The following is a 22,981-nucleotide window of genomic DNA, read 5'->3' as shown; positions in this document are numbered from 1 at the left end:
ATTGACTAGAGATGGTCTGGGGATATCAGCAACAAATAATTTTGGGTAGTGTTTATAGCACAGAAACATCATTTTTGTTTTGGGGAAGGAAGAGAATAGAGCAAAGTAGGAGAGAGGCTCCTGTCTGAGGAATTTTGCTGTCCATGCAAACTTACTTCATAACACTGGAATTCAGAAATGAGAAGAATATGGGATTATCCATAGGTTCAATTTATCTGTGGGATTATTCAAATGTAAACACTAGCAATCAGGGCCTGAGGCATATTGTGGGCAGCCCAGGGAGAAACAAGAGCCATTAATCCCATCTGATTATTAACTGCCCCCAAAGAATGCCTTGGATCAAGGTCATTATTGCTATTACAAGCCGTTTAGTTTATTTCCCTCTCCCCAGCACCAGCTAGTGCTTTTCCTCTCTGGTCTTTTTTCTGGTAACTGAATCCCTTTGTGGTTCTCCAACATGCTGCTGATGTACTACGCTGTTCTAAAGAATGAATAAATGCCCAGCACAGCAGCTAAATCAAATTTGGCTTTGTGGGTGTGGGGAACAGAACATTTGTCACCATGTTTACATTCAAAATACCCACCCAAAGTTTCTGTGCTCAGTGGGGACTCTTTGTCCCCAAAGAAACAAAAGCAAACATCACTTTACACTTCTGCCACACCCTTGCCACTGAGCGTATTAGTATTGTCTATTCTTTCCACAGGGCCGTAAATGGGCATGGGGCTTTACAGACAAAAGACAACAGGGTCAAATTCTGCTCTCGTTTACACCATACTTCCGAGTATAATGGAGTTAATCTGGACACTAATGTAAGTGGAAAGAGAACGTGACTCAATGTTTCTGCCCCAAAGTTTACAACTTAAATTACAATCAGAAGAAAAGTAACAAGGGATCGTGACAAACACTGCAGTGGGGTAGGGAGAAGGGCACATGAGGGCTACAGCAACAGAATCATGCATGTTATCAGGCTAGTGAAGCACATATGATGAGGGTTATAGGCTTCCACCCCACACACCTCCCTCTCTTACCTTGAGGCGAAGATTCAGGTTTCATAACCTTAAAGAAGGAGTGAGTTTAAAAAGAAAATCAAAGAGGAAAAGGAAACTGTGCTACCACCATGATTTTGTCCAGCATACAGCTGCTCTCTCTCAGGTACTTATATGGCCCCTATTCCTGTGATATCCAAGCACCTCACAACCTTTAGTGTATTTAGCCTCGCAGCATCCCAGCGATATTGGGACGATATTTACCTCCATTTTACAGATGGAAACCAAGACTCAGAGAGGCTAAGTGACCTATCCAAGGTCACACAGGAAATCTATGGCAGAGCAGGCAGTTGAACGCTGGTCTCCCAAGTCTTAGGCAAGTTCCCTTTCACTGGACCATCCAATTCCAATCACTCTCTGGGGTGATATTTAAAGAACAAGAAATAACTTTAGATCAGCTACCTGCTACATGCAAGAATGAACTCCATATTTACTGCACCAGAGAGAGCCAGTGTGAACCCAAATGCCTGCTTACCCATTACTGCACTGCTCTGACTGCCCAAAGATGGTTGGATGGCTCTGCAGGTCTTTGGTTCCAATGAGTCTGTTAAACTCAGTGGACCAAATTCAGCCCTAGTGTAGTGGGGAGCAATTCCATCTTGAGCTGCACCTGCTTACAACAGGACTTGATTTGGCCCAGTGAATGGAGGATTAATTGGGCATACTGGTCACTCAGCAGGATGGCTGCCAGAGGCTCCTCAGGACCAAAATGTAAAACGATACAGGGCAGCACAGGGATCTGTACAAGCAACATTTTGTAGGAAGAGTTTCCATTTTGCCAGCTTCCCCCAGAGCTGGTGCCTTCCGTACAAAATATAGTTCAGCCTTTTCCTTCTTCCCTCCCTCTGTTGTTTTCTAGAGGTGGGGCTGAGTTTAGATCTGTGATTTTGGTCATTATAATAATTGTTAATTACTTTATAGTACCTGCAAAAGTGCTAGTTGCTTCTAAGAAAAGATCCCTACTCTGAAGAGCTTGCAGTCTTATTGCTGGACTGGAGTGATTAGAGACAATAAAGCATGCACCTAGGTGAAAGGGGAAGGTGTGTAAGGGTATGTCTACATTACGAAATTAGGTAGAATTTATAGAATGCCTGATGGGGCAAAAACATTGTCGCAGGTGGTTTGGGGTACATGTCGTCAGTCGCCCCTCCCTCCGTGAAAGCAATGGCAGACAATCGTTTCGTACCTTTTTTCCATGCGGATGCCATACTGCTGTCAGCAGGTGGTGCAGTAGGACTGCTAACCATCGTCATCGAACCACCGCTTCCACTGCAATTCTGCTCTCCTCCTCTTGTCTCGATAACAAATTTCTCCATGTTAGCTGTCATGGGCTTCTACTTCCGCTGCAACTCTGCTCTCCTGCTCACATGAATCCACCTCGCAGGTCCTCTCGTCGTTCTCTATAAACATCTATTCTCGTGACATCCGTCGTCAGCCACCGCTTCCGCTGCAACTCTGCTCTCCTGCAGACGCCATACCACAGCAAGCATGGAGCCTGCTCAGATCACCGCAGCAGTTATGAGCATTGTAAACACCTCACCCATTATCCTGCAGTATGTTCAGAACCAGAACCTGCAAAAGCAAGCGAGGAGGCAATGGCAGCGCAGTGATGAGAGTGATGAGGACATGGACACAGACTTCTCTCAAAGTATGGGCCCTGGATATTTGGACATCCTGGTGGCAATGGGGCAGGCTCATGCCGTGGAACACCGATTCTGGGCTCGGGAAACAAGCACAGACTGGTGGGACCACATAGTGTTGCAGGTCTGAGATGATTCCCAGTGGCTGTAAAACTTTCGCATGCATAAGGGCACTTTCATGGAACTTTGTGACTTGCTTTCCCCTGCCCTGAAGCGCAGGAATACCAAGATGAGAGCAGCCCTCACAGTTCACAAATGAGTGGCGATAGCCCTCTGGAAGCTTGCAACATCAGACAGCTACCAGTCAGTCAAGAATCAATTTGGAGTGGGCAAATCTTCTGTGGGGGCTGCTGTGATCCAAGTAGCCAATGCAATCACTGAGCTGCTGCTATTAGGGTAGTGACTCTGGGAAATGTGTAGGTCATAGTGGATGGCTTTGCTGCAATGGGATTCCCTAACTGTGGTGGGGCAATAGACGGAACGCATATCCCTATCTTGGGACTGGACCACCTTGGCAGCCAGTACATAAACCGAAAGGGCTGCAATGGTGCTGCAAGCACTGGTGAATCACAAGGGACGGTTCACCAATATCAACCTGGGATGGCTGGGAAAGGTACATGACGCTCGCATCTTCAAGAACTCTGGTCTGTTTGAACAGCTGCAGGAAGGGACTTACTCTCCAGACCAGAAAATAACCGTTGGGGATGTTGAAATGCCTATAGTTATCCTTGGGGACCCAGCCTACCCCTTAATGCCATGGCTCATGAAGCCATACACAGGCACCCTGGACAGTAGTCAGGAGCTGTTCAACTATAGGCTAAGCAAGTGCAGAATGGTGGTAGCATGTGCATTTGGACGTTTAAAAGCTCGCTGGCGCAGTTTACTGACTCGGTTAAACCTCAGCAAAACCAATATTCCCATTGTTATTACTGCTTGCTGTATGCTCCACAATATCTGTGAGAGTAAGCGGGAGAGGTTTATGGTGGGGTGGGAAGTTGAGGCAAATCGCCTGGCCGCTGATTACGCGCAGTCAGACACCAGGGCAGTTAGAAGAGCACAGCAGGGCGTGCTGCGCATCAGAGAAGCTTTGAAAACCAGTTTCATGACTGGCCAGGCTACGGTGTGACATTTCTGTTTGTTTCTCCTTGATGAAACTCCCCCCACCCCTTGGTTCACTCTACTTCCCTGTAAACCAACCGACCTCCCCCCTTCGATCACCACTTGCAGAGGCAATAAAGTCATTGTTGTTTCAAATTCATGCGTTCTTTATTAATTCGTCACACAAATAGGGGGATAACTGCCAAGGTAGCCTGGGAGGGGTGGTGGAGGAGGGAAGGACAAGGCCACACTGCACTTCAAAACTTATTGAATGCCAGCCTTCTGTTGCTTGGGCAGTCCTCTGGGGTGGAGTGGTTGGGTGCCCGGAGGCCCTCCCGCCCTCCGGTGTTCTTGGGCGTCTGGCTGAGGAGGCTATGGTACTTGGGGAGGAGGGTGGTTGGTTACCCAGGGGCTGCAGTGGCAGTCTGTGCTCCTGCTGCCTTTCCTGCAGCTCAACCATACGCTGGAGCATATCAGTTTGATCCTCCAGTAGCCTCAGCATTTCATCCTGCCTCCTCTCATCACACTGCCGCCACCTATCAACTTGATCCTGCCACCTCTCCTCTCGCGCGTCCCTCCTGTCCTCATGTTCATTTTGTGCTTTCCTGGACTCTGACATTGCTTGCCTCCATGCATTCTGCTGAGCTCTTTCAGTGCAGGAGGACTGCATGAGCTCAGAGAACATTTAATCACGAGTGTGGTTTTTCGCCTTCTTATCTGCGCTAACCTCTGGGACGGAGATGATAGGGGAAGCGTTGAAACATTTGCAGCTGCGGGAGGAAAAAAAGGGAGAGTAGTATTTAAAAAGACACATTTTAGAGAACAATGGGTAGACTCTTTCACGGTGAACCAAGCTGTTAACATTACATAGCAGATGTGCTTTCGGTACAAGGTCGCCCCCTCCCACCTCAATTCTCTGGGATGATCACTTCACCCCTCCCCTCACCGTGTGGCTAACAGCTGGGATGATTTCTTTTCAGTCGCAGGCAAACAGCCCAGCAGGAATGGCCACCTCTGAATGTCCCCTTAATAAAATTTCCCTGTTTCAACCAGGTGACTATGAATTATATCACTCTCCTGAGGATAACTCAGAGAGAGAAAGAACGGATGTTGCTTGAATGCCAGCAAACACCGGGACCATATGCTGCCATGCTTTGTTATGCAATGATTCCAGACTACGTGCTACTGGCCTGGCATGGTAAAGTGTCCTACCATGGAGGATGGAATAAGACTGCCCTCCCCAGAAACCTTTTGTAAAGGCTTTGGGAGTACCTCCAGGAGAACGTCACTGAGATGTCCCTGGAGGATTTTCGCTCCATCCCCAGACACATTAACAAACTTTTCCAGTAGCTGTACTGGCCGCGAATGCATCCCAAGTCTTCAGGTCAAATTAATCATTAAACACGCTTGCTTTTAAACCATGTATTATATTTACAAAGGTACACTCACCAGAGGTGCCTTCTCCGCCTTCAAGGTCTGGGAGCCCGCCTTGGGAGGGTTGGGAGGGTATTGATCCAGGGTGATAAACAGTGCTTGGCTGTCGGGGGGAATGGTTTCATCCTCCTCCTCATCTTCCTTGTCCCCAAAATCCTCATCCCTGTTGCATGAGACTCCCCCCTTGCAGGAGTCCACGTACAGGGGTGGGGGAGTGGTAGGGGCACCACCTAGAATTGCATGCAACTCATCATAGAAGCGGCATGTCTGGGGGTCTGACCTGGAGCGGCCGTTTGCCTCTTTGGATTTTTGGTAGGCTTGCCTGAGCTCCTTAAATTTCATGCGGCACTGTTGCAGGTCCCTGTTATACCCTCTGTCCTTCATGTCCTTGGTGATTTTTTCAAATATTTTGGCATTTTGTCTTTTGGAACAGAGTTCTGATAGCACGGATTCGTCTCCCCATACTGCAATCAGATCCAGTACCTCCTGTTCAGTCTATGCTAGAGCTCTTTTGCGGTTCTGGGACTGCATGGTCACCTCTGCCGATGAGCTGGCCACGCTGGCCAAACAGGAAATGAAATTCAAAAGTTCCCGGTGCTTTTCCTGTGTACCTGGCTAGTGCATCTGAGTTGAAAGTGCTGTCCAGAGCGGTCACCATGGAGCACTCTGGGATAGCTCCCAGAGGCCAATACCATTGAATTGCGTCCACACTACCCCAAATTCGACCCGTCAATGTCGATTTCAGCGCTAATCCCCTCGTCAGGGAGGAGTACAGAAATTGATTTTAAGAGCCCTTTAAGTTGACAAAAATGGCTTCGTCGTGTGGACGGGTGCAGGGTTAAATTGATCTAAAGCTGCTAAATTTGACCTAAATTCGTAGTGTAGACCAGGGCTATGAAAGCACGGGTGAGGGAGCGATGAGTACTCCATTACTTACTTTTGGCAGTCAAGCCTCTTGGTAGCTCCATTTTTTAGCATAAAAATGCATTTTTGTAGGCGTTGCTGCAGATGTGGGTCTTTAGGATTTACTAAAGCAATGCATTGATGAAGAGGTGGTGAACAGATTTGAGAAGGGCGTTCCAAGCATAAGGGGCCGGGTGGGAAATGACACAGAGAAATCTGTGAGGGAGGGAAATGAAAGGGCGATTGAGGCTGGCATCCATGATGGAATGGGGCATGTGCTCTGGGAGACATGAAAGGAGACCAGGTCAGAGCCACAGGCAGAGACTGCATGGGGCAGGGACTGGAAAGCACAGAGTTTGAATTTGATGCACAGTGTAATGAAGAGCCAGAAAAGCGACTCAAAAGGAGGAGGGAGGCAAACGTAATTGAAATGATGAGAAATTGAGAAAGCTGCCGGATGGACTGGGGCAGGGCAAGGCTGGCATCAACAAAATCCCACCGGAGGAAAAGGCAGCCCAGCACATATAGAATCATAGAAGGGCAGGACTGGAAGGCACCTCAAGAGGTCACCTAGTCCAGTCACCTGCACTCAAGGCAGGACTAAGTAATAATGAGACCATCCCCAACAGGTGTTTGGAGGCTTTTCAGAACAGGTTAGACAATGATGGAGATTCCACAACCTCCCTAGGCAATTCGTTCCAGTGCTTAACCACCCTGACAGGTAGGAAGCTTTTCCTAATGTCTAACCTGAGCCGTCCTTGCTGCAATTTAAGCCCATTGCTTCTCAGTCCTATCCATCTCATTACAGACAGGGGTCAGCTCTGAAGCTCAGATCTGGGTCCTGGCCTCTCCATAGATGAATGGTGTTTGGATTCATGTTAAACCTATAAATAACTTTCTTGATGGGTTCAGAAATGACCTTAGAAGGTGAACTCTGAGCATGTTGCCCTTTGCAGAACAGACGGGAATGTGAATGAAGGAGGAGTTGAAGGCTGCAGACATTTCCTGCTTTCAGTTTTGTTCTCACACTCACCTGGCAGTGCTCTCCAGAAATAGCCCGTGAGGCACCATCAGAGCTATGTGGCAGGAAAAGGGTGGGGACTCCACAAGGAGACACCCTCACAACAAACCCCACAGAATTAATAGCAAGACCTTGAATTACCATGGGGTAATACCATAATTAAAACACAATCAAGATATAATTAAATCTCCCCTCTTGATATCCTAACAAATAATTCAAGGTGTGTATATGTGGGTAGGCAGATTCTAAAACAAAAATAAAAATAAAAATAAAAGGAAATAAAAAGTAAATAAAAGGAAATAAAAAATAAAAGGAAAAAGGAGAGATGTAGAAAAAGTCAAAGTGCTATGTATGTGTGAAGTATTATTATCATGCCAAAATGCCTTCCATCTCAGGATCTCAAAGCATTGTACAGACATTACATTCATGCTCACAGCATCCCCGTGAGGTAGGTACATCATATTCTAGTCATTTTACAAATTGAGAAACTATGGTACTGAAAGGTTATATCATTTACAGTAAGACTGTAGCAGCCATGAATAGAACCCAGGAGTCCTGACTCCCATTCAGTCCCAGCTGTCACCATTAGACGAAAGTAGTTTTGCAAGTAGTTGAATGCTTTGTATATTGTTTATTTTAAAAGAAATTAATTAAATAAGAGTGACTATCTTCATGCACAGGTTATTCCTAAAAACCACACTAAATCAAGATGCTCACAACTCTGTAGCAAAGCAATGGATGCCACTACAGTACCATATAAACATACCCACCTAGGGAGCCAGACCTAGAACCCAAAACACAGGCCACCAGCGCTGGAGTTAAGTGAAATCTCCCTTAGTGGATAAGAATAGCAGCTTCCTTATTCTCTCTATGGGCCATAGAGAGCAACACAAGATCATGCTCACAGTCACACTCCTATATTAACTACATCTCTATAGCCAGACTTTGCAGTTCTACAAACCCAAATATTGGGCCCTAATCAAACAATCTCACGAAGTCCCTTCAACGAGGACGTTTGTTTCCATCGACATGTGTCAGCTAAGATTTTTTGCTGCACCTGCAGTACACACACACCTGACAGAGGAGGACAAGTAGGCTCCCTAAATGATTCTCTCTCATGTAAGTGAGGCAGGATGTAAATGTGTGTATCACAGCACAAAGGGCCAGACAGTGTGTTCTGGAGCCCATAAGGTGTGGCAGTGTTTCATAAGGGCAGAGGTATAAATGACTGGACAGGTACAAGGCAGGGCAAAATCAGGCCCAGAGAATATCACTCTGCAATAGACTCAAGGAATTGTTACCATTAGAGCTTTGTTGTCCTCCTTTTCTATAGAGGCAGGACACATGGTACAGTCTTAGGGCTGGAGTCTCCTCTCACACCAGCATTACATCGGTGTAACTCCACTGACTTCTGTGCTCCTGATTTACACTGGTCTAAGTGAGAGGAGAATCAGGCCTCACTGCCCACACATAGAAAAGCTGGCTTCTAAATTTCCACCGATGATAATAAAATGATTTAAGAGTCACACTGCTGGAGCAAATTTCATACAGGGATGAAAGATATTTAATTTGCAGAACATAAAAACAGAAGTCCCATTTCCTTTCTAGATTCCTTTTCATTAATATTTTAATTAAAACCCATCTTCTGAACAGACTGCATTAACGCAGAGTGCCTTGCAAATAGTGCACCAGATTAAATATAGCCAGCAGTGCTAATTGCAACCTAGTAAGCCAGTGAGGCTGTGGAAAGCTGTTAGTAATGTTAAAAATGGAGAAATCTATTCTTAGAGTGACAGCATGAGGGGAAATGGCTTCTACCTATGAAGTATAAAGACAGAACAAATGTTAGGCACTTACACTGGCAACCGGCTACATTTAGGCTATTGGTGCAGAGATATATGCCATAGAATCATAAACATTAAAAATGGAAATGACCCCTTAGGTCCCATGCAATCAAGCCTCCTGTCCTGGCCAATGCAGAACTGTTCTCTACAGCATATGTTCTAGTGATTTCTCCAGCCTAGTTTTAAAAGTCTCTGGCACTTCCCTTGGAAAACTATTCCACAATCATAGGAGAAAATCCTGCCCCCTCCACCATAGCTGTAGATGGTCCTAGATGCAGCACAATTCTGCGGCCAGCGAGTGGAGACAGAATTTGGGGCTCTTCCACAAGGGATCTGCAATCACTGTGCATGCTCCCTGCCTGTCCCCATGCATCAGGGTTCAAGGGATGGGTTAGAGGTACACAGAGTGGTTAGCAATTGCCCCAGCAGAACGGGGACTGAGGAACAGCAGAGAACTCTAGCCTGGGGAGGGTTCCTTTTCTCTCAAACTTCTATGGAGGAACCCTGTATCAAATGCAGCTACTCAGGTTTTGCAGGCGGGAGAATGTAGCCATTAATGAGCTCGCAGACAGGATGATTTTCTCTGATATTCAGCCTAAATTAGCCTTCCCTTAATTTAATCCCATATACCTTGCTTTATCTCTTTGTACCGTGCTAAGGAATTCCTTTCCTCCCTTCATATTTACATCTTTCAGATAGTTCTAGACAGTTATATCCTACCTTAGCTATTGTCACTTAGCCATTCTGTGCAAATGTAGATATTTGATTCTGTCTGCATAAATCAGTCCTGCCCATCCCTCAATCATTTCTGTTGTTCTCTCTAATTTTCCTCCTGTTTTTTTCTACATTTTTCTTGTAGTGACCCCAGAATTTGACTCAGTATTCCACTTGCCATCTCACCACAGTCATACAGAGAGGGATTATAAATTGACTCTTCCATATTGCAATGTCTTTGCAGCGGTAGTCCAAAATTGCACCAGCCTTGTTTGCTGCCATATATTGCAAACTGAGCTCCAGTTTGCTCCCACTGCAATCCCAGCTCTCTCTCTCTCTCTCAGAGATTACTCTTTTCCCGGTTTACTTAAGAAAACCCTCTTCATTACTTGGAAAACATTTTTAGAACGTGAAGATGAAATATCTTTCTCCAAAGACCTCCGTCTGCCTTTAGCAAACACAGTATTTTGCTCTTTTTCTAGCACAGGTTTTTTATTTACTTATCTGCATATGCACCATCATCAGAATTTCCAGTACCTGTGCAACACTGAGAACAGTGCTGATTAGTTAGCTGCAGTTGCTGAATCAGCAGAGGGTGCACACATCCGCTGTGTTCTCATGTGTCCCACCAAAAACAGTGGCTTTTAAAAATATTTCTTGGTAATGGAGTGTTGGATTTAAAAAAAACCCCAAACCTGACTCAATAAATGACTTTAACCAGCCATCCATAGGCCACAATTTTACAGACAGTTACATGCAGGTGGACCTGTGTCTCGAATGGAGCCCAATTAAGTCAACAGGGCTCCATACAGGCCCCAAGACATACTTATTGCATGCCTCTGATCCAATGCTCAGGAAACAAGAATGGCAGCATTAGTAGTAAAGATCATCAATTATTTCATGCTTTAAATTCCCACTCAGTCCTGCCCCTGTTTGAAACTGACTCACTTAAGGGCATGTGAAATTAGGTGGCCTGACAGGATTATCCTGAGACACATATGAAAGCTTAGTCAACATAGCTCTGCCAATGCACCTCAGACCAGCACTCCTCGCTATGCCAGTCTTGGCTACCCACGCAGCCCTGCTAAGACACTTCCACCCTGGCCTGTGGAACCCCTTCCTGTTGCAATCTTGAGCCACTTCTGAATAAAAAATACCAGTTGCCCCAGACCAAGGTGTTTTTGTGATTGTGTACAGAATTCTGAGGCCAAACTTGTTTTCACTTTTTAACTCAGGCTTCCTGAGTTGAAAATCTAGTCAGCTATTCCTCCGCCTCACTGCATAAGCCCCCAATCCTGAATTCTCGGACTCTCCTGCTGAAGAACACTCTCCATCCTTGTATACTGTGTTACACAGAAACATGGAATTCTACAAACTTGAAGCCTTCATCAGTGAGCTGAGGCCAACAAACTCATTTCACTTTCAACTCCAGAATGAACCTCACCACAGTCTCAGGGAGTTTATTATTTTAAACAACCCAATTCCCAGCTAACCAGCTTCAGAGTCTAAGTGGACCAGTATGGCACTCACAAGGATGATGAACATTTAGACAGGCATTCTGGACATCATAATCTAGTTCTTCCCTACCAGGCTCATAGGCAACAGAGTAACTGAACAGTGTTATAACTTATCAAGCATCTTCCATGTACATGGTGGTGTAGAAAACGTAGAGGAAGACTCTCTAAGGAGTTTACTTACATTCCAGATAATAAACCATGAGCCTTGTCTTCAAATTGAACAGGATCATAAAGGGTTTTCTCCTGCACCCAGCACTCTTAAGGATTGCTGAGTAAGATGCTCGGGGAACAAGAAGAAGAATAAAATGCCTCACAATCAATTCCAACAGGCCATTTTCTCAATCTGTTTCTGTAAAAAGATACCAGGTTGTTGCTTCATGTTAACTATCCCATGAATGTTAATTTACTTAGTATGTATTGCACTTGTGCTGCTCAGAATGAATTATTACACCTCACGCTGTATGTTGCTCTGTGGGATTGTATTGCTAACAGACACACAAACAAACAAAAAATACTTTAAAATGGGATTTCTCCTGACCCCTGAAATTTCTAAAAGCTTTCTGTTCCCAGAAAACCAAGGCACTGTACAGTGGCAACCTTATCACCGTCCGGCTGGAGAACTGTAGTGTTTGAGTCCTAGAATAGAAGATTTTATTTCAAGAAGATGCAGGCTCCAGATTGTACCAGGGTACAGACAGGTGGTGGGGCAAGGTCTGTATAGCTTCAAAGTTTGTTTCTTTCACCAACAAAACTACCTCACCCACCTTGTCTCTCCTTCCGGGACCAACATGGCTACATCACCACTGAATCTCTATTGTGATTCAGTAAGAGAGCTACAATGAAACTACAATCTCTGCAGTTTCTGTGTCAAGTCAGGTACAATACAATAAATTCTGATGGTTGGTTGCTGATTACCCGAGTAGTCTCACTGGCTTCAGACCCACAGAGCCAACCTGGGAAAATAAAACTAATCTCTGGCCAGAGTATACTTATAAAGCAAAAACAAAAACCCCCAAACAAACAAAACTCCCAATTGCAGCTATCCTATAGGCTCAAACAAAAGCCTCAACTTTAGGCTGGAAGAAGCTGCTGACTAACCCCAGCACACGTGCGGCATTTCCTCTCCTAGTGCATCTGAAGGCTAACTTCAATTTTCTCTTGACTGCATCTAGTCATGATGCCTATGATAGGCAGATAATGCATAGTAGCCCACTGACCTTCCTGTCAGGCAGGCTCCCTAATACCTAGCATGAATTCCCTTCTTCCTAACTGGAGGCCATTGCTCTTCTACCCCCAGCTGTCCGGCATGAATAATTCTGCTGCTTCCCTTCAGCCACTCAGATGTGCTGTTCTCTAAAGTGCGTTCCTACGGGCTGTCTGTACTCCCAAAAAATTCCCACTGAGGATCCCAAGTAGAGATGAAACTCCAGTAGTTTCCAGCTTTTCCCACCTTGTTAATTAAACCTGATGCTTTTAACCATCCTGCTCACATGAATGTGCTTTGCCACTGGCTGCATTTGCAGCTACACCGTGCTCGGGACTAGCTGAGATGTGCCTGGGGTAGTTTTCCTAGCACTGACAAAACCAGCAGACCCCACTTACTCCCAAATCTTCAGACAGTTGCTAACACCTCGCACCCAATCTCCACCATTTAGCCAAGCTACACAGGGCCCTGTGGGCCTGGTTCCTAAACTCCAACCCCACCACAAACGAGGAGCCTCTTCAAAAATGGGGCTGGACTGGGGAGAAGGGATACCTAGGCTGTTGCCACGACCAAGATGGCGGACTCCATGGCAATTACTGCCACTACCAAGATGGCGGTCAAGACAAGTCAGTAGGCGGGGACAGACGGAGCCCTTTAGCCAATGTCTGGTGACGACCTGGGGGCGCCGTAGCCAATGGGAGCGCAGGGCGGGCTGGTTGGTTGCAGACCCGGCGCCGTCGCTGAGGAGAAGGCGGTTGCGGCGCTCGGCTTAGCGGGGATGGCCACCAGCCCGAGCGGGCGGAGGGGCAGCCGGGCTCTCTCCGAGCTGCTGGGTAGGTGACCGCCAGGGGCCTTCAACGCCCACGGGCTGCCCCTCGGTCCCCAGGGGGCCGACCCCGCCCGCCGCCGCGGGAGGTGGGCGCGAATCGCTCGGCTCGCCGCCGGGGCGGGGCTCTCCCCGCAGAGCCGTCCCGCCGTTTCCCCGCGCGGGCGCGGCGCCGGGCCCGCCCCCCCGCGCTGTTTGTGTGCTGGGGCCGCCGGTCGGGGCGGCGTATGGCGGCTTCGCAAGGCTTGAAACCGAAGCGAGGTGGGCGCTGGTCCTTCTTCCGTCTCTCCCGCCGGCTCTGCCTCGCTTCCTGAGCGCCACCTTTTCTGAACTCTTTATTCCCCCAATCCCTAAATGGCCCCCTCAAGGATTGAACTCACAACCTTGGGTTTAGCAGGCCAATGCTCAAACCGCCCAGCTATCCCGCCCCCGCTATCCTGGGGTTGGATTCATGTTGAGATTCAATTCAAAGTAACCCTAAAACTGTCTGTGTCAGTCTTGCTGTAGCTGGTGCAGAAGGTGTTTTTGCAGCACCTGGAACAACCCGCCTGTCTCATTTAAAAATAATAATCTTATAGTCCTCGTCTTTGTCTCTGTTTTGGCACAATTGGCAGTTTCTGTATAAAGGGATGTGGTCCGGATTAAGGAGAAGCCTTGGGGATCAGAGGGCAGACTTTGGCAGAGCTGTAGCATTAGCCCACACTGTGTCTGGCTCTTGCCAATGTCAACCATTCCTTTTCATCAGCACAACATTTATGCATTCTAGAAATAAAACAGCAGAAAACAGGCCGTTTAGTAAACCTTTAGTTTATTTATTTTTTTTAAATTTCTTAGCAGGAAGAGTCAAGAAACAGAAACGCACATTTGACAGTGGACAGGAGTTTCAGAAAGCAGCTGTTCACCTTCTGAGTTGCCATCAGAACTTGAATGACCTCTTGCTGGAGGTAAGACAGCTGGCAGTTTTGAATTTACCAGTCATATCTTGGGTTTCTGTAGAACCCTGCTGAAGTTTGGTCTCCATACAAGTCTTTCAGATATAGGTCTAAGGTGAATGTTGTGTAAGCAGAATATCTTCAGTAAGTGAACATGTGGGAAACCAGTGTAAAAGAAAACTAAAAGACTAGTGGTTTTCCTTTTAGCAATGAGATTTACATTCATTCTTTCTTTTATTACTGTGGCCTAAAAGTGCAGTTAGGGTTATATAGAGCTAATTAAGATTTGAAATATGGTGGTGTGATGTTCCCCTCTGGTGTTATCTGGACCGGTGATCTGCTCAGCCACTCCAATCCTTGTCTCTGGGAGCCAGCCTTACCCTGCTCTGCTGTGAGATCCCCCACTCCTGGGCTGTTCACGCACAGCCTCTGGCATATAAACTGCTCCTTGGATTGTGCAACCCAATGACACTAGGTAATATCTCTGGTCCCAGACACAACCCTAGGAACCTCTGTCTTGCAGTGTCCCGTTATGCCCGCTGGACACTGCAAGCTTATATGAGTTTGTCAGTTTAACAAAGAAATTGGTATGTACCAGGCTTGTTATCCCAAGGGGAGCCTCTGATATGCTTTACATGAAACGCACTGCTTCAAGTAGAATAAACAAACAAATTTATTAACTACAAAGATATGCTTTGACTTATAATCACTTAAAATATACGTCAGATTTGGTCAAATGAAATAAAAGCAAAACACATTCTCAGCGATCTTAACACTTTCAGTGCCCTTACAAACTTAGATGCTTCTCACCACAGACTGGCTGATTGCCCTTCAGCCAGGCTCTCCCCTTTGATAAGCGCTTTAGTCACTTGGTGGTGGTGTCTGTAGATGAAGGTGGAAGAGAAAGGAAGAGTACGGCAAACATCTCTCCCTTTTATCAAGTTCTTTCTTCCCTCTTGGCTTTAACCCCTCCCCTTCAGAGTCAGGTGAGCATTACCTCATTGCAGTCCAAAACAGAACAAAGCAAGGGGGGTGACTTACTCCAGAATCCAACAGATCCTTTGTTGCTGCCTGGGCCAGTGTCATTTGTTCCTGTGAGGCTGGGCTGGGTTTGTCCCATACATGCCCTGATGAAGTGTGAACTGCCCCTCTGCTCTTGGAGAGTTTTGCCTGGGCCTGTTTTAAGCCATGAGGGCACATTTTCAGCCTCATAACTATATACATGAAATTACAACCTATAACATTACTATAACAACAATGCTCAATGCATCATGAGCCTTCCGAAGACACCTGACATGAAAAACTTTGCATTTGATACCACACAATCATATTATAAGGATGAACCTGGGGTGCAGGGTTTTCCCCTCAGGTACAGAATGTCACAGGTGGTAAATTACCCATCCTCTTTGTTGGGATCAGAACTGGCTTCGTCTATTGCAGAGGTTCCCAAACTTTTTTGCTGAGCCCCTCCTTTGGAGATTCATGTCCCATGCAAGCCCACCTCTTTCTAAGAAATGTGGTGGGAGGAGGGGTGCTTGGTACCCTTGGGGGAGGGGTGCCCTGTACTCATGGGGGGTGTGGAGGAAGGGGTACTCACCAGGTTGCAGTTGAAGACTTCTTGCCCTGCAGCGGTTGGGCAGTCTCAGCTGCTGGGACCCAGTTTCCTGCTTGTCTGGCTCCCATCCTACTCAGAATAAAGAAATGAGGCCACATTGAAGAGCCAGGGTCAGCAGGGGAGCCAAAGCCTGTACCCTGTGAGCACTGGGCCATGCACTGACACAGCCCCTTTCTGAACCTGGCCCTTCAGTATGGCACTGTCCACTTCCCTTCCACAGGCTCCCTCTAGGAGGGGAAGCAGATGTGCCCAGGAGCCATGCTGAAGGGCCAGGGTCAGGAGGGGGCTCTGTCCAGCAGGGGGTCAGCAGTCCTGGGGTGCAGCCTTTGGCTCCCTCCTTGCAGAGTCCCTGCTGGCCTACCCAACAGAGGAGGGTAAGTGCCTGTCAGTGGCTGCTGTAGCAGTGAGGGACTAAGACAGGTAGGGAGCCTGGTCTCAGTAGTCAAGACCACCTATACAGAGTCCAATCTACTTCCCCTACCAGACAGAGCCCCATCCTGACCCTGGTCTTTTAGCATGGCTCGTTACTGATAATTCATCACTCCCTCCCCACCCCGAAAGGTGCACGCCCCGCACTTCGAAAGCCTCTGATTTATAGTGAACAGAGTAAAAAGTTATTGGAGATTATCAGCTTTCTCTTAATAGCCACCCATGATTCCATAATGTGACCGTCTTTATAGACGTGTGAGATACATGCATGCACGTCATGCCAAGTTTCTGACTTCTTGTGAAAAGAAAAGGAGTACTTGTGGCACCTTAGAGACTAACCAATTTATTTGAGCATGAGCTTTCGTGAGCTACAGCTCACTTCATCGGATGCATACCGTGGAAACTGCAGCAGACATTATATACACACAGAGATCATGAAATAATACCTCCTCCCACCCCACTGTCCTGCTGGTAATAGCTTATCTAAAGTGATCATCAAGTTGGGCTATTTCCAGCACAAATCCAGGTTTTCTCACCCTCCACCCCCCCCCACACAAACTCACTCTCCTGCTGGTAATAGCCCATCCAAAGTGACAACTCTCTTCACAATGTGTATGATAATCAAGGTGGGCCATTTCCTGCACAAATCCAGGCTTTCTCACCCCCCCCCCCTTTCCCGGGGACACACACACACACACAAACTCACTCTCCTCCTGGCAGTAGCTCATCCAAACTGACCACTCTCCAAGTTTAAATCCAAGTTTAACCAGAACGTCTGGGGGGAGGGGGAGGTAGGAAAAAACAAGGGGAAATAGACTACCTTGCATAATGACTTAGCCACTCCCAGTCTCTATTTAAGCCTAAATTAATAGTATCCAATTTGCAAATGAATTCCAATTCAGCAGTTTCTCGCTGGAGTCTGGATTTGAAGTTTTTTTGTTTTAAGATAGCGACCTTCATGTCTGTGATTGCGTGACCAGAGAGATTGAAGTGTTCTCCGACTGGTTTATGAATGTTATAATTCTTGACATCTGATTTGTGTCCATTTATTCTTTTACGTAGAGACTGTCCAGTTTGACCAATGTAAATGGCAGAGAGGCATTGCTGGCACATGATGGCATATATCACATTGGTGGATGTGCAGGTGAATGAGCCTCTGATAGTGTGGCTGATGTTATTAGGCCCTGTGATGGTGTCCCCTGAATAGATATGTGAGCACAGTTGGCAACGGGCTTTGTTGCAAGGATAAGTTCCTGGGTTAGTGGTTCTGTTGTGTGGTATGTGGTTGTTGGTGAGTATTTGCTTCAGGTTGGGGAGCTGTCTGTAGGCAAGGACTGGCCTGTCTCCCAAGATTTGTGAGAGTGTTGGGTCATCCTTCAGGATAGGTTGTAGATCCTTAATAATGCGTTGGAGGGGTTTTAGTTGGGGGCTGAAGGTGACGGCTAGTGGCGTTCTGTTATTTTCTTTGTTAGGCCTGTCCTGTAGTAGGTGACTTCTGGGAACTCTTCTGGCTCTATCAATCTGTTTCTTCACTTCCGCAGGTGGGTATTGTAGTTGTAAGAAAGCTTGACAGAGATCTTGTAGGTGTTTGTCTCTGTCTGAGGGGTTGGAGCAAATGCGGTTGTATCGCAGAGCTTGGCTGTAGACGATGGATCGTGTGGTGTGGTCAGGGTGAAAGCTGGAGGCATGTAGGTAGGAATAGCGGTCAGTAGGTTTCCGGTATAGGGTGGTGTTTATGTGACCATTGTTTATTAGCACTGTAGTGTCCAGGAAGTGGATCTCTTGTGTGGACTGGACCAGGCTGAGGTTGATGGTGGGATGGAAGTTGTTGAAATTATGGTGGAATTCCTCAAGGGCTTCTTTTCCATGGGTCCAGATGATGAAGATGTCATCAATATAGCGCAAGTAAAGTAGGGGCTTTAGGGGACGAGAGCTGAGGAAGCATTGTTCTAAATCAGCCATAAAAATGTTGGCATACTGTGGGGCCATGCGGGTACCCATAGCAGTGCCGCTGATCTGAAGGTATACATTGTCCCCAAATGTAAAATAGTTATGGGTAAGGACAAAGTCACAAAGTTCAGCCACCAGGTTAGCCGTGACATTATCGGGGATAGTGTTCCTGACGGCTTGTAGTCCATCTTTGTGTGGAACGTTGGTGTAGAGGGCTTCCACATCCATAGTGGCCAGGATGGTGTTATCAGGAAGATCACCGATGGATTGAAGTTTCCTCAGGAAGTCAGTGGTGTCTCAAAGGTAGCTGGGAGTGCTGGTAGCGTAGGGCCTGAGGAGGGAGTCTACATAGCCAGACAATCCTGCTGTCAGGGTGCCAATGCCTGAGATGATGGGGCGCCCAGGATTTCCAGGTTTATGGATCTTGGGTAGTAGATAGAATATCCCAGGTCGGGGTTCCAGGGGTGTGTCTGTGCGGATTTGATCTTGTGCTTTTTCAGGAAGTTTCTTGACCACCTTGATTATCATGCACATTGTAGGGAGAGTGGTCACTTTGGATAAGCTATTACCAGCAGGAGAGTGAGTTTGTGTGTGTGGTTTTTGGAGGGGGGTGAGGGGGTGAGAGAACCTGGATTTGTGCAGGAAATGGCCCACCTTGATTATCATACACATTGTGAAGAGAGTTGTCACTTTGGATGGGCTATTACCAGCAGGAGAGTGAGTTTGTGTGTGGGGGGGTGGAGGGTGAGAAAACCTGGATTTGTGCTGGAAATGGCCCAACTTGATGATCACTTTAGATAAGCTATTACCAGCAGGACAGTGCGGTGGGAGGAGGTATTGTTTCATGATCTCTGTGTGTATATAATGTCTGCTGCAGTTTCCACGGTATGCATCCGATGAAGTGAGCTGTAGCTCACGAAAGCTCATGCTCAAATAAATTGGTTAGTCTCTAAGGTGCCACAAGTACTCCTTTTCTTTTTGCGAATACAGACTAACACGGCTGTTACTCTGAAACCTGACTTCTTGTGCATTATCTTGCGCTCTCAGGTTGGAGAAGGCATTTGCTTTTGAGGACTTTTATAGGTAGACCAGGTACTTCCTAGAATTTATTCTCTGGGAACTTTTGTTTTTCTAAGGAGTACTATAGAATAATCACCTTTTAAAAGGAAACTGACTTTTTCTAGTTCCTAACATTTTTTTTGTCACATTTTACCAATGGCATAGTGGAAGGAGCACTGGACTAGGACTCGGGAGACTTGGACTCTGTTCCTGCTCTGCCATGTACCTATTGGGTGACCCTGGGCAAGTTATTTTCCTGCTTTAGTTTCACCATCTGTAAAATGGGGATAATGATACTGAGCTCTATAAAGCGCTTTGAGATCTACAGATGAAAAGTACTATATAAGAGCTAGGTGGTATTATTTAACATTAGTTTTATTTCAGTTGCTTCAGATTTCTAGAATGTTGCAGATGGAAGGTGCCATATAAAGGTAATATATTTATATACATGTACACACAGATTTAAAAGACTTTATTTTGTTTCTAGGTGGAGAGTTCCAGTAAATCAACTGAACAGAGTGGTCCAGAGCCTCAAAGTGCTTTTTCAGAATCATTTGTAGGTGAGCGAGGAAGTATCTGTCCGAGAGAGATGGAAATTAAGTTTTCCTGACACAGTGAATTTTTACTTATCATATGCCCTTAATTTCTTGTTCTCTCTATCAGTCTGCTAGTTTGTTCTTCTCTGAAATAGATATATAGTTGCAAGTATATACTGAGCACCGTGGTTCTCTTTTGGGTAGAATGAGGACAGCAGCAAGCCACATTTCCTATTCCTGGCCTAGCTTGTAAAGTCTTACAGGGTGACTTTTGAACTCCACATCTGATTGGTTCCAAAATTTCAGGGAATGCTCTAGGCATCAAGGGTAGAAAACTATTGCTTTTGGTGAAAATGGGACAATCAGAACAGAGAAACAAATGAGCGATATGCAGAGCCCCTGGCATCTGGTTAGTGGAGCTAGCAGCTTCAACCAGCTCTGTAATTGGCTTTGGATCAAAGAGCTGGTTTAAGGCAGCCATTACCACATTCTTCCAAACAATGCCCCTCATTTTAGTTCTGCCAGTTCACTTTAAAAATGTTGACATCCTCTAAAGAGAGAGAGGAGGAGAATAAGGATGGGGAGGCACGAGAAGAATGGAGGCACACTGTGTCCTTGGCATAGTGGGGAAAAAGTATGGGAGCGCACTCAGACCTGGGAAGGGCGGGCAGACAGAGGCCCGGGCGTGGACGGGAGGGAGGAATGGGGGATTTAGCCCCTGACATGAGAGAAGTGTGGGGGGATTTCAGAGGGTCTGCAATAGAGAAGGATGGGAAGGAGCTTGTCAGGGAGAATGCAAGGAGCTCCTAGTGCGTGCAATGAACTTGGTGTACAAAAGCAATAAAGTGTGTTACCCCTAGTAGTAAATCCATAGGTATTTATGGGAGTACTTTGGTATGCATGTGAGAAGTGTAAGTACACAGCTGTAGTCAGTCACTTCCCTCAGAGCATCTTCAATCCACTCTTTTCTCATAGTAAGGTAGATAAATACCAGGGATGAGGTTGGTACCTGAGAGAGAGATCATTTAAAGATATAAATTAGTCTTCACTGGCATGTCTCTGCCCCCTAATTATAAAACAGTGTCCTATTAACATCCGGGCAAGATAAGTTTAACAGCCTGCCTAGTAAAATAATATCTCCCTAGTAACTTAAAATCCCAGGTTCTGTTGCAGATTTATTAATCTCCAAGAGGAAATGGGGGAAGTCATGTCACTTGGGACTTCTAAAAGTAGTCTGGCTAATCAGCCTTTTCTAAAGCATGAAAAAATTCCCTACATTAAAAACATTATTAGGATTGCAAAGCTGACCACTCAACAGTTAGGAAATTCCAGAATTAAGATTGCCTGTGCATTCTTAATTTGGCCCCCTTATGTGTATGCATCATGATATGATTTTTGAATTATGTGATCACTGTCACAGTTCAAGGGCAACTGCACCAGTATTCCTTCTTCTTGGTCTTCCAAAGGCACCCACTCATCAGGGCATAGCTTCAAAAGGCTGGGTTTTGCATAAGCAGAGTTGGGGAATTTACATTAATCTCCCCCTACATATTCCCAAGGAAAACCACTTAATACTTATTGTTCCAGGAGTTTATTCTTGTCTGACACATTGTTCAGTCTAGTCTCTTGAACCTTCAGGGTTCACATCTGCCACATTTCCCCCCTCAAGAGGTTACACAATCCTGTCCCACAATACATAAACAATTCATTTAATACATTGGACCCAAAAGATACTTAAACTTAATTCAATAAGATCGCCCAAGGATAATGCAGGAAACTGCCATGTTTGTCACATGCTATTTTTTCTCCAACCCCCTGCCTTATTCAGTGCACAGGCTGGATGGTACTCAATTAATGAGCAGCTATTAAATATTTTGTTTTACCCTCATTGTTCAATGTATGGTCATAGGCCTTTTTTACTGCATACTGTTTGAATCCTGCTGTGAAGATAGAATTAATAGCCTCATGGGCTTTTTCTCTGGTACTAATCACTGTAGTACCTGAGTGCTTCACAAACAATAACTAGTTATTTTTCACAATACCCCTATGAAATAAGTTTTATCCCTTTTACAGATGGGGAGTTAAGGCAGAGAGAGATTAAGATCAAAAGTATGAACTAATTTTGGGTGACCAAATTTGAGAAACTGATCTTTTTTCAGAGTACTTAGCATTATTTTACACTTTATGTATTCAAGCACATCTCCCATTGCTAGTGACCACTTCTGAAAATTTGATTTAAGGAGCCACCCTGATTTCCAGTCTCAAAGTGTTTGAATCATATGATTCCATCCTTGAAAGCTATGAAGAAAGTCAGGCCTGTCAGTGGAGGGGTTCACTCGAGGTACAAAAACTAGAGTATGGCTTGTCCTGTAATTCTGGCAGTAGCCTTTCTTAAGTTTGTCAGATACTGACAGGTAAAGTCCTCTGACTTCTGAATATTTTGGTTATTTTCAAATTTTGTCCCTCAGAGACGAGCTCTAATACTGTTAGTCAGCAAGCACTTTACAAACGAGATCATCACAACATCTCTTTGAGGTAGATGATGTTCTGTCCATTTTGTGGATGGGGGAAAATGAGGCAGGGAAGGAGATCAAGCGATTTACCCAAAGCCATAGATGGAGAGAGAGCCAGGATTAAAACTCCAGAGTTGTTGGTTCCTAGTCTAGTGCTCAGCCCACAATCCTTTGACACTATTAACTTTGCTTTGTGTTCCAGTCTCCATTCTGCAGGAGCAGGCCTCGAGGCTGGGAGTACCAATGGGAATCTTGTCAGCCAATACCACTGCTACCAACATTGAACAGATTTGCAAAACTTCCATGGAGTCCAACCAAGTTGCACTGTTGAACTTGGAGCAGAGAGTAAGAGGAAAATCTTTTCTCTTATGCCCACAAAGATGAACATTGGGAGGGAAAAGGCATTGTTAATCGTTATTTTTATTTTTGCACTTTAAGCTCACTCTGCCTGGCCTCCATAAACGTATATGTAGTCCCCAAAAGATTTAAAAAAAAAAAAAATACAAAACCAGTAATGGAACTAGATAGCTGATGGTTCATATCTGTATGTTGTAAAATCCTTAGAAATGGAGCATTCTTTTTCTAAACATGAAAGCTACTGAATTGACAGCCCTGGAAATGATGTCCTCTGTTTATCCATAGAGCTAGTACAGTGTGAGCAGTGGCTGTGCAAGCTTCTTGTATATGATTCTTCTTTAG

At 45.8% G+C, this 22,981-nt stretch overlaps 1 protein-coding gene across 1 annotated transcript in view; it reads left to right on the top strand.

Annotated features, from left to right (window-relative positions):
- Positions 1-13,116: 13,116 nt before the first annotated feature.
- Positions 13,117-22,981, top strand: part of FANCA (FA complementation group A) — a 75,413-nt gene continuing 65,548 nt past the window's right edge. Inside the window, exons 1-5 of the mRNA XM_077831436.1 lie at positions 13,117-13,255; positions 13,309-13,509; positions 14,083-14,192; positions 19,721-19,793; positions 22,485-22,627. Of these exons, the coding sequence (XP_077687562.1) occupies positions 13,117-13,255; positions 13,309-13,509; positions 14,083-14,192; positions 19,721-19,793; positions 22,485-22,627 (666 nt within the window). The remainder of the gene's footprint in view (positions 13,256-13,308; positions 13,510-14,082; positions 14,193-19,720; positions 19,794-22,484; positions 22,628-22,981) is intronic.

This window comes from Eretmochelys imbricata, chromosome 12, assembly GCF_965152235.1.
Source record: "Eretmochelys imbricata isolate rEreImb1 chromosome 12, rEreImb1.hap1, whole genome shotgun sequence".
Taxonomy (NCBI): domain Eukaryota; kingdom Metazoa; phylum Chordata; order Testudines; family Cheloniidae; genus Eretmochelys; species Eretmochelys imbricata.
This window is presented reverse-complemented; position numbering and strand designations above follow the sequence as displayed.